The sequence below is a fragment of the Cladophialophora carrionii genome, assembly GCF_000365165.1.
Source record: "Cladophialophora carrionii CBS 160.54 unplaced genomic scaffold supercont1.7, whole genome shotgun sequence".
NCBI classification, from domain to species: Eukaryota; Fungi; Ascomycota; class Eurotiomycetes; order Chaetothyriales; family Herpotrichiellaceae; genus Cladophialophora; species Cladophialophora carrionii.
In genome coordinates this window covers 1,271,226-1,286,597 of record NW_008481832.1, presented here as the reverse complement: position 1 = coordinate 1,286,597, position 15,372 = coordinate 1,271,226, and the positions used below count along the sequence as shown (strand labels likewise).

The window sequence follows — 15,372 nt, the reverse complement described above, 5'->3', positions numbered from 1 at the left end:
ACCTAGAGAGCCCGTGTGGCTCGATGCCCGCTTCCTCACGGTGAAGCCTGATTTTTATCCTTAATGTTCCCTTCCAAGGCCAAAAATGCAAATGCCACAGACACCTTCACAAGGTGTGGATGCGCGGGCCCCCGACCGATCAAAGCATGCTCCTTCGGTTGACCCTTGCTCCACCTACGCCAACGCTTATCCGACGCCGAAACATGCATGCCAGAAGCCTTTGGACCAATATCACTCATGCCAATACTCGTCGTTTGTGCAGGATGCTTTCGGCCCAGGCACCTTCGTCCAACAGTCATAATCATTTTAATCCGAAGCCCTCACTACATTGCACCGCGGTCCACAGCTTCTCCTCCAGCTTTTGCCTCGAAGCATACCGATACAAGCTCAGCGTATTGAAGCACGTCCTTGCAATGGGAAAACGCTCGCTCGGTTTGTTCGCAGGCGCTCCAAACAAGTCAAACTCTTCCTTCTCGCGGATCAGCTGGATTCTGATAACAAGATTCGTGGCACCCATGGCCGGGATGCGATCGCTGGCCGTGATGAAGCTCAATATCTTTCGTTGATCCGTAGGAGACACCCGGGCGAAGAACTCCCAGAACCATATCACCTGGGGTTGCTGCTCAGGGGGCCCTTCGGCCTTGGGCCAGCCTTCATACGTCGCCACAGCGCGCAAGCTGGCAATGTCAAGGGGCTCATCGGACCCGCGGACGAGCAGCTCAATCTCTTCTGGTCGAAATAGTGAAAGCGCGTTGCCACCGCAGACGGTGAAAAAGCCACGCTTGAATGGTTCATACTGTCGCGCCACCGCCGTGTCAAGCAGATAGTGCACGTATAGATCCACGAATTCTCTTCGGTTGGAGTTGGTGACTGCTCGTTTCTCGCCGCCGGGACACAGTGGGACCTGGACGATTTCCCCATAGCGGTCCATTTCCGCAACAAAATCGCGACAGAAGGTTGCCTCGACGTCTCCCTCGAATTCGAGGAGTTGCCTGAGACCCTTGGCGAGGACGGGCCGGAACTCGGCCAAGTCCTCCAATGCGTAACCATGGGCGACTTTGGGTGTAGATGTTAACTTGTCTCCCGTCGAAGGTGCTGAAGCCAACATCTTCTTGAACACAAAAGGTGGAAAGGCCACGTCCAGAATGGTCGAGTTGTAGATGGCCAGTCCTAGCAGCACGCCGACCAAAAAGAACTGCTCGGATGATTCGAAGCAGAAGGGATTGAAATAACAGTATTGTGAGTCATCGTCGTAGACGAACAATCCATGATAGGGATCGAAGATTTCCCTGGTCAGTAGCAGGAACCACTCTTTGCGCAGACCCCCTGCATCGACGCCCTCTTCTCCTTGGAAGTCGATGCGCAGACCTTTCTTGATCTCGCTTCCCCCTGACCCGACGACCTCTGAAACGCCACGAAGACTGTCCTCCACCAGGCAGTCGCGTCGAACCTTGAGTATCAGATATTGACTCACAGCTCTGCGGCTAAGAATACTGTCGAAAAAGGCTTCCCTTGCCTTCACTTCCATCTGTCTCCTGGCGTCGTGCTCGAGAATATGTATCTTGGCGTAAATGCTGAGGAAGAAGGGATACTGACAGAAGGTAAACTTGGTCTTGGTATTCTCCCAGGTCTCGAAGTCAGCCACGAGATCGGCATAGTCCAGCATCGTGTTGTAGAAGTTGCTGATCGGGACAATCTGGCCGTGCATATACGCTCGATATTTCGCATTCAGGCCTGGGCTGTGCAGTCTTTGCTCATGTGCCGCAGAGGCATCCCTCTTCCGCGCAACATGACCCACATTCGCTTGGAACAGCAGAGCCATGACCCGTGCAGCGACGCGGATCTGCCAGTCTTCGCCATAGGCAGTCAACTTGGGCTTTTCCTGGGTCTTGCCTGTGGCTGTGGACGCAGGCCTGTAACCTCCAAGGGCGGCATGGATCTGGGATGCGTGATGCATGCCAGAATCAGAGAAGCTGGGAACAAGCCCTTCCGTGGGATTTACAGGTTCGTGCACGGGGTTCTTCTGCTGCCTTGACAGCCTATATGTGACGAAACTGCCCACCATCTCCACCGTCCGCTGAAAGTGACCATCCGCATACCTGGAAAACCAGGAGACCAGATACTGATGGTTCTCATTGGAAAGATTGGCCATCAGACCTAGAATTCGCTTGATGATGCCAGAGTGGTGGCCTAGGCTTCCTGGTCGTCTGCCGCTGCTGGGGATACGCTTGGAAGGCGAGTCGCGCGTTCTCCCCTCGACCTGCAGTCTTGCGGCAGGGATGGGTGGATGGGGCATCGTCGTCCCGAACATCTTTCCGGCCTCGAGTCGTGCTGGGGTCAGCAGTGGGTTTGCCAGAAGAATCAGTAGGAAACGACAATCCTCTGCATGCTTCAGCGGCTGCCTTGGGCGCTTCAGTAGGTTCTCGGACACTTTGAGCAGACTTCGCTGCAAGTGTATCCGCGACTCGATGATATCTCGCTGAAGGCTTTCCAAAGGAGTGGAACGCCAATATTGCTGGGCTCTCGCGTCCGAGAGTTTCGGCAATAGTTCGTGCCATCTCTGTTCCCAAAGGTCCCCTGCATATATAATGAGCCGATACCATTCGGCTAGTTCAAGCCAGTTAATCCTGTGGTGTCGTGCACTTGCTGAAGAGCGGTTTTTGTCGGGCGATTTGTCTCTTTGATGATTGACATCTTTGCCTGTCGCCACTCGTCCGCCCGGAGCGCCCAGCCACCACGAGCCATTCTCTGCAACATCTCCAAGCAGTAGGGTTTTGGCGTCAAGCTCGGAGAGAAACACATCATTGTCGAAACTCGGAGCCGAAATATTATCAGATAATTGCCGCCTTTGTCGCGTCCCTGAGCTCGATCGAGGCTTCAGGTTGGGCTCTTGTGGTGGCCTGGGCGTGAGGAATGAATGGTTCAAGACGGCACACCCGACAAAGCAGCTAGCAATATAATCCTCAACCAGGTAGAAAATATCCCACCTGGGACCGGAATTAGAACTGGTTGTCGGGCCAGTTTCCGATAGCTGATAGGCCCTCGCGTCACGATGCCTAATCGGCGGTGAGGTGGTGGAGGAAAAAGGGTCAGTTGACTGACCCTGAACGAAGGCTGGGCCAGCATTACGACCCGAGTGATGCGTTGACAGGGTTGACTCTTCGGACGGGCTTCGTGGATTGATACGCGGACGAGGAGATGGCGGTGGAGAGTCCTGTTCGTCGGTGAGCTGGTTATAGAGGATACCCTCGGGGGGAGATCCCTCCATCAGGAACGAATCGTCGGCCGGTGTGTCATTCTCGCCTGGGATCGGACGAGCAGGGGTGGACGGCTCATCTCGGCCCACGCGAGACTCGAGATACTGCACGAGACAACGATCAAGCAGTGATCTTGTCCTCTCCACCGACACTGGCAGGATCTTGCGTTGAGGCGCGGGGCCCTGGGCATCCGGCCTCTTTTCCGGGTTGAATTCCAGGTCGTTGATGGTCAAACAAGTGGTGCAACGAAAGACCTTGAGCCCTTGCGGCCATCGTACAGTCGAGTCACAAGTCATGCATCTGCCCGTCACCGGCTGCCGATCGTCGCGTGACGAAGAGCCTTCAGCAGCTGTGTGCTTGTTGCCGGCTTCTTCATGTCGCGCATCCCGTGTGCCGTCCAAGTCGCCGCCATGTTTATTCTTTTTCTCCGTCTTCCTCGAACCGAAAATAGAGGGAAATGGGTGGCTGAATGAGCGACTGTGGTTGAGCTTTGCGGCTCCAGCGTCCGGAGGTTCGTTGGGGACGGGTTTTCGGCGCAGAGTTGGAATCTCGTAGGTTTCAGCAGCCGCCGTCGCTGGTGGTGGCGGTGGAGGAGGGGGCAGAGGTCGATTGAGGTCGGCGGCCGGAGGGGGCTGATCGTGGCTCGCGCTCCTGGTGAGCTGAAGGTTGCGAGGCCGAGGCCGGCTGGGATGGTGATGATGGGAAGCAGACGACGGCAGCGACGCCATTGCAGTTCTCTACAACGCGAGGCGGGCTTCAAGTCGTCGTGATGGGGCAAACTGGGGGAGGCAGTAAGCGAAGGCTTCATAAGAGTGGGCTGCTGAGTCCGCTGAACGGACGCCGGTCGTACTGTCTCACGACGTCGCAGCTCAAGCGGCGCTCGCAGTGGCCTGCGTCCTTTGGCGCGTTCGTAGGCGGGTTCGTTGCGGTCGTAGTCGGCTTAGAAAGCAAGGCGAGTCAGAGGAGGTCGCGTGGCTGCCGGCGTAACACTGTGCGTCCAGCATTCAATCTCCCGGACCGGTGTCACGACAGTGTTGATAGAAGTGAGCGAGGAGTCCCAGCATATTGTCCCGTCACGGACGCCGACAATGTCTGCGAACTAGGTGGCAGGCGCGATCGACATGGCCAGAGACGAGAATCAATCACGTTGGCGTACTGAGGACAAATGCGAGCTCAGTGGAGGTCAGCCTTCCCGATACGAGGAGGCTGTGGAGGCATTCATTGCCTTGCATGGCATCTGCTTCGCATTGCTGGTCGGTCGTTTTGCGAGATGCGAGGGGAAGCGCGCCAAGGTTCGGCGTCAATGGCGGTGGTGCGAGTAGGGGTCCAGGGTCGACGGGCACGGCCACTGGCGCCGTCTAGGGGAGTTGAGGGGCGTCTCGGGCAGGACGTGCCGGGCGCCTTCAGGGGCGGCACTGCTTGATTGGGAGCAAGCATTGCCCCGGAGGCCCCCAGCACCGCTCGAGTGGAGGGAGTTGCATCATATCAACAGGGATGATTACGCAGCCGTCCAAGCGACCTCCAGAGTACTGCTATTTTTGACACAGGTCTCTCTCCATGTGGATCGTCCTCTTTCATTGTACCGAATTACCTGGTCGCATATCTACGAAACTGCCCCCCCGAGCACCAGGTTACCCCATCGCTCAAATTGCTTCTTCAGAGTAGATGGCTACCGGCAGACACTCACGATAATGGATCGGCCAGCTAGGCGTCGAGCCCGTATTCCCGAACAAGCTTGTCTGCGGCTGTGAGGCCGGTGAGGTACGCGGTGGTCTGAGTGTGGTTGCTGTCGGAACCAGTTAGCATATGTCTCAGCTGAGGCGTCGAAGAGGAGGTAGCGTAGCAGCACTTACTTTGAGACAATCGGAATCACGCTCATGTCGGCGACTCTGAGCCGCTCCACTCCAAAGACCTTGAAGTTCTTGTCCACCACGGCACGGCTTTCGTCCTTGCCCATGCGTGCAGTTCCCATCATGTGCCATGTCGACTCGCTACGGCCCCGCCAATACGCCAGGATATCTTCCTCTGATTCACTCTTGGGTCCATCGATGGTCACGGTGCCATTGTGGAATTGGGGGCTGTTCATGATCTTCAGTGTCTTCCGCGTAGCCTCCACGGCCACCCTTTTGTCGAAGGGATGAGAGAACCAGTTGGGGTCGAAGATAAGTGGTTGCGCGGGATCAGACGACTGGAGTCGCACGGAGCCACTTGATTTCTGGTTGAGCACGAAGACGAAGATGCTCACTCCCGTCTCAGCGTTTTCTGGGTCGATAAAGTGTGGCAACCACGGACCGTTGAGTAAGTATTCATAGTGCGGTACGGTGGGCTCCAGTAGGTGATCTTGCTCTTCCTTGGGTAGAGCTTGGAACTCTGGGAGCTCAGCGATATGGTCAATCTTTTCATAGGCGATGCCAAGTGTCGTAGCATATTCGGACAGTGGTCCGTTGCCATCTTTCTCCCACAAAGCCCGAGCGGCTGCTTGTAGCTCCTTGCTCTTGTAGAACTTGGTCCTTTCGTCTTTGGGGTTTGCCCGGATGACTGGGATTGTGATGTGATGGTGATCCTTCAGGTGTGCTCCGACATTGTCATTCGCCTTCAGGACCGGAATGTTGAAAGCTTTGAGCTGTTCAGCAGGACCGATCCCGGAGTGCAGCAGGATCCTCGGGGTATCGAGGGAGCCCGCGCAGAGAATGACCTCCTTGTCCGCATGGATCGTCCGCCCATCAAGGGTGCGGATGCCGCTGGCCTTTGTTCCCTCGAACACCACGCGCGCCACCTGCGTATCGACCAGGATGTGCAGGTTGCTGGGCGCATCCACCAAGGCGTCCGCTGATGTGGACCTCACGCCCTTGTATGCCGTTGAGATGCACAATGCAAGACCGATCGGATCGCCTGAGTTGTGGTCGAGATTGCGTTTGGCACCATTCGCATACCAGATGTCCATCAGCTCTTTGCCCTGAGGCTCCCAGACCTTGGGGAAACCAACGTGGATCGGTCCATCGTAGCCATGGTTCTTTGAGTCAGCGTCGCGATAGTGTCTGACGCTGTCTACATCATCTCCGGCATCTCCGTGGTAGGTTTCGAGCCTCTTGTATCTTTCTTGCACGTTGCTCCACTTCCACTCCTCATCACCGACGAGCCGTGCCAGCTCATCGTAATCACCCTTCGGGCCAACCGTCCAGACGGAGAAGTTGATGGCGGAACTTCCACCAAGACCTTTGCCGCGGTCGTATGCGATCACTCTCCCATCAAATCCCTTGACCGGGGCTGTCTGATAACCCCAGTTCATGCCGGGTACCATGCGGTGAAGCCATCTCTCCGCGTCAGCACGCAGGGCTCTGGAGTCGTTCTTTCCGCCAGCTTCGACGAGAAGGACTGAAGGCTTTCTGTTGCTTCGCGCGAGTCGTGAGGCGAGGACTGCGCCAGCAGGGCCAGCACCGACGACGACGAAGTCGAATCTGTCTGGCAGTGTCGAACCCATGCTGAGCTTTTGGGACAATAAGGTAGTATAGATCCGAGTGGGTAAGGTACGAGTGAATAGCTTGCACGTTGCGAATATTCTGTGTGTGAACTGGTCCGCAGGCCAGCTGAGTGATTTCTGGACGCATTATATAGGCCGGTCAAGAGGCGAACTCAACAGACTGTGAGATCTGGTCGCCTAAGCTGAGGACACAGCGAGGCGGTCCCATGCTGAAAGAGCAGACTGCGCGGTCGAGTGGTACATAGGACCCATCCTGGTACATCCTCACGTATAGCAAAAGTGGGGGAAAGTGCCAGGGTGTTCGGGCTCGGATAGACATTCCTCTAGTCGCCACATATGATTGCATCAGCCAACCCTGTTCGATTCTCGAGATGGACGAGGCTGATATGAAGGCGGAGGAGCCATGGCTGCAGAACTTGGTCCACACCGTGAGTACGGGCTGGACGCTTGCGTATGAGGGAAGGGAATCCCCGTGCGAAACGGGCAGGTGGTTGGTCTCTGCTAAGAAACAGGCTGCAAACAGGTCCGGCGGTGGCCTGCTCGCAGATGTACCATTGGTCAAGGCAAAGAACCACAGCTTCGCGCTCGCTGCCGTGTCGTGTTGCCGTCGTCCCAAAGAGTGTCGGGCTTTCTTACTCGAGTCCATACCCCTGCGAATAGGGGAAGTGACTATTACGAGTGATTACCTCCGGTGCCTCCACCGCGGGGACCTGGACGAGTAGGCTGAATAGAATGGAGCAGTAGAGCTGAGTCATGTAGATTGGGCAACTCTAGGCCGCAACGAGGGAAAGGTCGTTACCCAGCTCGATCCTGGACTTGGCAGTTGCAGGGCATGCCTCGTGTTGAATATGCAGGCGCCATGTCACCGTCGGGCAACTGCGCCTTCTCGCCTTGTCCGTGGAGTAAGCAGACTACGACCAATCAGAAGACGTCGTCCCGACAGCCTTGCGTAGCCTCGGATCGTTCCAAATCTTTTCACTGACACGAAATTCTACGCCACTGGGCAGCCAAGTAACAACCCGTAAACACCACGCCTCCTCGCCTATGTGGTCTGGTGCTTGAATAGCGCCTGCTGAAAAGTGCCTGGCGAAGAGTACTAGGTAGGTACCTCACGTACGGTGTCAAAGAGGGGCTTAGTGCTAAGAAGTACCACAGTGCCTTGGTACTTTTGCCAAATCACCCGCATCAGAACTCCTTCTTGTCTCTCCCTCGCTATACAATAAGCCTCGGCCCCGAAGGTGAAATCACCATGTATTTGCATTTTGCTTCTGCATGTGTTTACGACTTTTCAGATCGCAACGTCGACTATGCCTTCGTCATCTTCCACTCTGTCCGCCACCACATCGCACGAGCACGCGCGAGCTTATCGCTGAGTTGGCCGAATGCAGGCCTTTGCGCGCGTGATGAGAAGATTTCATCTGAGTTTATTCAAAATGTGTTGGTCGGCCCAATAGCACCTTTGTGCGCTACTTGGCTCGTACGATCACTTTGTGTATCTCAAGTGTTCCGTCCGTATCGTGTAAGCAGAGGTGTACGAGGTAGGATTAGCTCAACTCCTGAGCCCGACGGTTGTTTGATCGCCATCACGTCTTGTCGGTGATTACTCAAGGGCTTGCGACCACTGCAACATTTTGGATAATGTCGCTCGTTTGTTAGCCCTCACAGCCGACTCTAGCTATGTACCAGGGCAAGTATCACTCGCCGAACGTATCGCTCGCCGACCGTCAGCCATGTCAGAGTCAGTGCGGGCTGGTGGTAAGAGACTATTCCCCACTTAAGCTGTAACAGCCGTCTAGGCCTCATGCCCGCAGGCGTGCTATTTCAACCACTTGCGGTTGATCAGGTAAACACGAGCGGCAGACGCATGCCCGTCGGGAAGAATGGACCAAGCAGAATGCAGACTTGCATCGAGGACGTCCAGTTTCGAGATGACCGCGTTTTCAACTCATCTCACTGGGGCTTCACAGCTCCAGCTGAGCCCCATCGATGATTCCTCCCGCTGCTTTTCGCATGCCCTCGAAGAATAAAATTTGGTCCTTCAGGTGTCGCCGCGTTACTTCCGTCCTCGAACACTTCATACATTGCGCCTCCTACCCCAGTATCTCTTCTATGGGTAGCCTGCTTTGACGTTCGCACGACTTCAACATGCTGGATTTTGCCTTATTTGATGCCCTATCTGAATTCATGCATTCAACGGCACAAATTTTCCCTGCCGCCTTATACATGGAGCGTTACAGCATTAATTGCATTAATGAGCTGAATCCTACCAGCGGAGTCTGGAGTACTCCGTACAGTACAGAGTAACTTGGGCGAGGCCAGAGGCAAGGGTTGTAGTCGTACATAGTACACACGTCCTCGTACTGAGCGCCACAGTGTCGGAACAATCCGATGAGCGGAAACCAGGACCGAAATTTTAGCGAGTTTCATTGTCAAAAAGTTATGCACCGCGTTGCATTTTCCATGAGCGACGCGCCCACCGAGTAGCCATCAGGATGACATGAACCTCAGTAGAGCCCGGAAGTTAATGCGATCATTGTATTCTCCCAAAGCACTATGGCGTGTCCAGGCCCGTGCCTATCCCCGTGGGCTGATCACGCCGCGAATACGGTCCTCTGCGCGCTCTCTTGTCTCCGTTGCAACGGCTGAATTGGAGCGACCTCGATCTGAATCCAAGCCTCTACATCCCCTGCCGGCAGATAGCCACCTGCAAGAACCGCTGCATGCTGTTCCCTCCACTTCCTCGCCTCGAGGGATTACGCCGGACTCGAAGTTCCTGCCCCTGGCGTGCCCAGGATGCGGCGCCCTCACGCAGGACGTCGATCCTGGCCTGAGTGGGTATTACACACTGTCAAGGAGAGCGGTGAGGAAATATGTCCGGCGCCTGAAGCGGGAGGAACGTGCGGATGAGGGGGAGGATAGCGGCGAAGGAGCTGATACCGAAGAAGCTGGTAGACAAGTGCCAATCCAGACGGAAGACCAAGACAGCCGGCACCACGAACATACAATTGCTGACGCTGAAGATCCATTGACAACGCCATTCTGTGATAGGTGTCATTACTTGGTCCATGACTGTCGCGGTGTTCCAATTGCGCATCCCTCTATCGAGGCGATCGCAGACTCGATCGCAGAATCCCCCTTCACCAGAAACCATGTCTATCATGTCGTGGACGCAGCAGATTTCCCCATGTCTGTCATCCCTTCGATCTACAAGCATTTGTCTCTCGCGAATCCGCGCACCCAGAATCGCCGGTCTCAACACTCCTTCTCCTCCAGACCCTCTCTTTCATTCCTGATCACCAGGTCCGATCTCATCGCCCCCACCAAAGAGATGGTCGACAGCATGATGCCCAAATTCGTTGCGATTTTGAGAACTGCATTGGGTCGTATGGGGCGGAATCTCAGGCTCGGAAACGTGCATTTGGTCTCGTCCAAGCGAGGATGGTGGACAAAAGATATCAAAGAGACCATCTGGAATAGAGGTGGTGGCAATTGGCTGGTTGGAAAGTTCAATGTGGGCAAATCCAACCTCTTCGAAGTGCTGTTCCCCAAAGGTGCGCACAACCAAGCTCCTTTCCATGCAGGGCTCCAACAACAGAAGGGAATCGACGCCGCTGGCCATCGCTCCGACACCTTCTTATCTGAGAAGAACTTGCTGCCCCCGCCTCAGCCGCAAGTGGCTTTCCCAACCATGCCCTTGGTGTCTAGCCTGCCCGGCACTACTGCTTCCCCGATCCGGATCCCCTTCGGCAATCACAAGGGAGAGCTCATTGATACGCCGGGTCTGCAACGTGGTGGGCTTGACCAGTTCGTCAAACCCGAGGACAGGGCTGATCTCGTCATGGTTCATCGTCCTACGGTTGCTCAACATGTTCTCAAACCTGGCCAGTCCTTACTCTTAGGAGGTGGCTTAGTCCGCATAACACCGCTTCTGAACGAGCATGACCGCAGCACCACCATGCTGGCATACCCCTTTGTCCCGCTTAAGGCCCACGTCACTTCGACTGCAAAAGCAGAGGGAACACAAATCCAGCAGCGGGAGAGCGGCATCGAGTCGATCCTGGCAGAGGAAGCAGGAATGTCCATATCGTCAGCTGGGCGGTTCGCGCTACGAACGGATGTTACGAGGTCCAGGGCAGGGTCAATGATCAGGGCCGGAGTCAAACCGGACAAGTTGCCATTCCATGTGTATGCAACAGACATCCTGATCGAAGGAGTTGGCTGGGTAGAATTGGTCTGCCAAGTTCGAAAGAGTAAACAAACAGCCCGAGCAGATGGTCCTCCAGGAAGTCCTGCTGAGTCAGACACCATCGCCCCGACCGCGGAAGGCCTTTCCATCGAGACAAGCACTTTTACTCCCTTTGGCGGAGAACAGCCGGCCTACAACCAGACATCTCTCTCCCACTCCGATCTTCCCGAAGTCGAGATCTTCACACCTGGCGGCAAATTCATTGGGCAAAGAACGTGTCTGGACTTGTGGCAAATGTGGAATACAGGCAAGCCCCAGAAGACCACGCGAAGTGCACGGCCCCGTAAGCCTATGGCTGGGGCGAAGAAACGAGACAAAATTGCACGAAGAGCCGCCTTGAAACACTGAACCGCAGGCTGTATACACAGGCGAAGCTGTATGAAGTCCCCGGCGACACGGAATTCCGTGGCTCAGGAGCCTTAGTCGCGATCTCGAAATTAGGCAAGGCTGCAATCCCCTCATGTATCGGCGACTCGCCTGTCATGCGCTTTCTTGCTAGGCTAGTCGAACTGCATACCTCACGAGGCATAGGCACACATGATGACAGTCCTCGACACTGCCTGGGCGATGTTTACTCCTTCCCCGTCAGCACGACAATCTTGCCGATTGAGACAACCTCGCAGTATCCCTGCTCCGTGATGACAGCTTCCCTTTTCTCACCCGGGCAGTGACCGAATATCCTCGTTGATCACTATACGAAGATCCGCCGTTCCCTTCAACAGCTCGAGAAATAGTCACCTGTGTACTCTCTGCTGCTTGAAGGGTGAGACGACCAGGCTTCTACCGATTACCCCGATTCAGTGGGTGCACGCCTCATATGCTTGCGATTACAGAATCAATGGCCGCCTCCCACTCCCTAAAACGCAAGGTCTCCTCAGTAGGTGGTGGTCGGATACGCGCCATCGGACCGGTTCGGCGAGACAAACCAACGCTATACCGCGGTGAGGCTCGTCAGACGAAAATGGTCACTACGCGTGAGAGAGAGGGAAGACGATACATAGATGTACGGGACAAAGATCTCGGGTCTGCCGAGGCAAGATAAAGGCCGAGCTATTCAATGTTGAGTGTTCCGCTTGTGGAGGAGAGGACGTTGGAGTAGGGGTATAGAGTATGCAACGGTGAAGGATCTCGTACTCGAGCTGGGTCAGTTACTCGCGGCCGACCTCATAAGGTGATTTTCGAGACATACATTCTCGTCCTAGCGAAAGCGCCTATTGAGATTGCTCTCACACATCCGGCAAGCAGTGCAGAAGGAAAAATCGACAACAGCTCGTGAAGGAGCCAGATTCGCTCTTGACTGACTTGTACCTCCAGCTGCTGGGATATTCCTCCTTTATATTGTGGACATGGCGTTCCACCCAGCACGATTGTCGCATGAGGGTAAAGCACCGTGAAGGGCATATAGACCCGACTTCAATTGCGGTTTTCGCTTTCTGTCGAGGCACTCCGTACTCCGTAGTCAGCCACATATTTGGGCGCCACACCAGTGGCTGTACAAAGTACAAAAGTACTTGGGGATTTACTACCCTGCACGTGACATTGCCTCACTTTCACCAATCATACTTGACGCCAAGCCATTAGCGTGGACTTTTCGTCCGATCCACAAACGCAGCTCAGCACTTCGTGTCGAACTAACTGCAGGTGCTTTCATTCGTTCCTCTCTCCTACAGACAAATTGCATACGATGAATTGCCTTGAGGCCCTTTGCTCGGGGCTGTCATCGTGACGCTTACGCTCCTGATACCGCAACCATGTCTCACGTCCTGCACCAAACCAGCCTGCGACTATCGACATAGTCCAAGAACTTCAGTTCAAACATAGGTCATTCATACTTCGCATTGACACTTCCGAACTCCCTCCCCTTGACTTCCAAGGAGAAACGCATCTGCGCAGATTTGACCGTCACCACCAAGTCATAATTGACGTCAGTGTAGCTCTTCCCGTCCGCTCCGATCTTTTTCTGCAGCAAGGACCTGTCAATTGAACGGAGATCCGCCGTCAGCATACAATTCTTCTGCACGGCCCCTTCTTTCGGATATGGGTTTGCTCTAGCAGAATCATCCGAATACAAGGCGTCGGTGAAAACAAGCTGCGTATCCCGAAATCCTTCGGGGAGTCGGCGGAAGAAGGGAAAGACAATCTTATTGTCCCTTTCCAGGTCCTCGCCTTTCTCGATATACCATGTCATCTAAGGCTGCGTCAGAAAGCTCCTCGAGCCAGGTCGCAAGAGGCTTACCTTGTTCACCCTTTTGTGTCCCAATGAAGCATCGTGCCAACAGTACTGCCCCGCATCCCGCACCTCATCATACGCCGTATGGGCAGAGACACCGTAGTGCCTTGCGGAGACAACAGACTTGACCACGGTCTCGTGAGGCAGCTGGCTTAGGACAGCACCTTTGACGATAGCAGACCACGCATCATGCGGCTGGATTACCTGGATGTCCGGGTGACGACTCTGGATGCTTTGTTTGAGGTATTCGCTGGCACCAAACCCGCCAACCAGGAAGATCGCTTTGACCTCGTCGCCCTTCCTGTGTCCTTCGGCAAGGCGCTTCTTCTGTACGAGGTTGACCTGGTCGTCTACCATTCGTCCAATGTCCTCGATCAAGGGTCTGAAGATCTCTTCAACCACGGAGCTCTTCAACTCCCAGGTATTTCGCTTCAGGTTCTGGCTCCGGTCGTCCTTCAGATCCGCCATGGGGAAGTTGACATACCAGCTATCCTCATTCCCGGCACGGAAGCCCCGCTTGACCGTTCTGTCAAAGAATGTCACGGCTTCCTGGTATGCTCGGGTTTTGCGAAGGTGATAATATTGGTCCTCTCCAACCAACATCTTCACTTGGTCTTCGAATCGTTTGTTCAGCTGGAGGGAGCCGGCCATACCACCCTTGGGCGGCACAAGCTCTTTGAGCTCAAGCGTGGGTTTGGTTCGAAGGAACTCGTACGAGATTAAATCCACGGTCCCTCCTCCTGCATCGCAAATGACCAGCGCATCTCCCTCTTCCAAGCCACGGTCCTGCAAGTGATGCAGCGTATACAGGGCAGCTGCCTCCGGTTCCTTGATCAGAGTCACGGGAAACATGCCTCCGAGCTTCGCCGCACGCTCTGTGGCAGCTTTGGCCTTGTCCGACCATACAGCTGGAACGGTCAATACGAACTTCGGTCTCACGTCATTCTCGAGATAACTTTCTGGAACCTTAGTGGCAATCCGCTCCCAAGCATGTTGATACATTGAGCGTATATAGTCTGCCGCGACTTCCACCGGTGGTTTCCCGAGTTTGGTGATCTCCGCTCGAGTATTCGTTGTCGGGACATAGATCGGCTTGCTTTGGTCGGGGTCCAAAAGCAATTTGATCGCCTCGATTTTCTCGTGCTTGTGAGGTTGCGCCCCCCAACTATACTGCCGAGGATCCTTGCGATCATAGCTGAGGACCGTCGGGACTTTCGGCTGCTTTTCACTCTCAAGGCCTGTTTAGATGACACTCAGAACGTTGTCCGATTGCGCACAGAGCCGACTTACCCGGCCAGTCGAGGATTGAAATCAATTCCGGCTTGGTCTCGGTTTTGAACGCAAAAGCAATGCCGCTGTACTGCCATTTGCAAGGTCATAGGTCAGTCCATGCCCCCAGGTCGAAATATCAACTAAAGCAAACTGTCTTGCCGTGGTTCCAAAATCTAGCGCGATGATGATCTGATCATCAGGCTCTGACAGCCCGAGGCTGGTCAGATCCAGAGTCTGACTCCAGACCGTTGAGGCTTCGTGGTAATGCCATTGCTTTTAACAGGTATGTTGTCCGACTTCTGAGAGCGATCTGCCGGGTAGGGTTTTTCACCTTGGAGATGAAGGCGAAGAGCAAATGCTGTTCTTCTTACATCAGGCAAACGCCCAGCATAGATATCTTGATGGGGCTCGCACCAGGTCAGCGCCTAGCTCTTCAGCCTGATTGCAATTGTGACCAAAATGCTCGCATCAACCTCACGCCCCTGCAGGAGGAGGCACAGTAGCGCGTCCCTTGGACCAGTTTCTGCCCATCCCAGTCCTTTTATCTATGCCCAATGGATTTTGAACCGTGGAGCACGCACATGAGGCTGAGCTGAAGTGGACAGAGAATAGCCCTAGCTGATGGTTGGGGAAGCTGAACATTGAGCCGATCCTGCATGATACACGAGGCAGTGGCTAGCATGCCGCCCATTATGCTCAGGCTGCATTTCTTGCCTCTGAAACAAGGCAATCTCTGCGCATAAGCGAGGCAGGAATTCGTATTGTCCACCACACCGCGGGGTCAGGCTGAATTCGCCGGTTGTACGGAGTACCGTGGGCGACATGGTCTGCATCTCTGGTCAGGCTGGCGCTTTCTTCTCCCGGTTTGCTCAACAATTTCCCGTTC

At 54.9% G+C, this 15,372-nt stretch overlaps 4 protein-coding genes across 4 annotated transcripts; 1 reads left to right on the top strand and 3 right to left on the bottom strand.

The window, feature by feature from the left end:
• Positions 1-301: 301 nt before the first annotated feature.
• On the bottom strand, positions 302-3,985 carry G647_08533 (uncharacterized protein; the record flags this gene model as incomplete). The annotated part of the gene is made up of 1 exon (XM_008732842.1): positions 302-3,985. One exon carries the CDS (start codon positions 3,983-3,985, stop codon positions 302-304), a length of 3,684 nt encoding a protein of 1,227 aa, XP_008731064.1.
• Positions 3,986-4,961: 976 nt separating this feature from the next.
• Positions 4,962-6,738, bottom strand: G647_08532 (uncharacterized protein; the record flags this gene model as incomplete). The annotated part of the gene is made up of 2 exons (XM_008732841.1): positions 4,962-5,043; positions 5,111-6,738. The coding sequence occupies 2 exons, from the start codon at positions 6,736-6,738 to the stop codon at positions 4,962-4,964; spliced, it is 1,710 nt and encodes a 569-aa protein (XP_008731063.1).
• Positions 6,739-9,235: 2,497 nt separating this feature from the next.
• On the top strand, positions 9,236-11,332 carry G647_08531 (uncharacterized protein; the record flags this gene model as incomplete). The annotated part of the gene is made up of 1 exon (XM_008732840.1): positions 9,236-11,332. One exon carries the CDS (start codon positions 9,236-9,238, stop codon positions 11,330-11,332), a length of 2,097 nt encoding a protein of 698 aa, XP_008731062.1.
• Positions 11,333-12,806: 1,474 nt separating this feature from the next.
• G647_08530 (uncharacterized protein) lies at positions 12,807-14,757 on the bottom strand (the record flags this gene model as incomplete). The annotated part of the gene is made up of 5 exons (XM_008732839.1): positions 12,807-13,172; positions 13,221-14,452; positions 14,505-14,574; positions 14,628-14,689; positions 14,733-14,757. 5 exons carry the CDS (start codon positions 14,755-14,757, stop codon positions 12,807-12,809), a joined length of 1,755 nt encoding a protein of 584 aa, XP_008731061.1.
• Between the last annotated feature and the right edge of the window lie 615 nt (positions 14,758-15,372).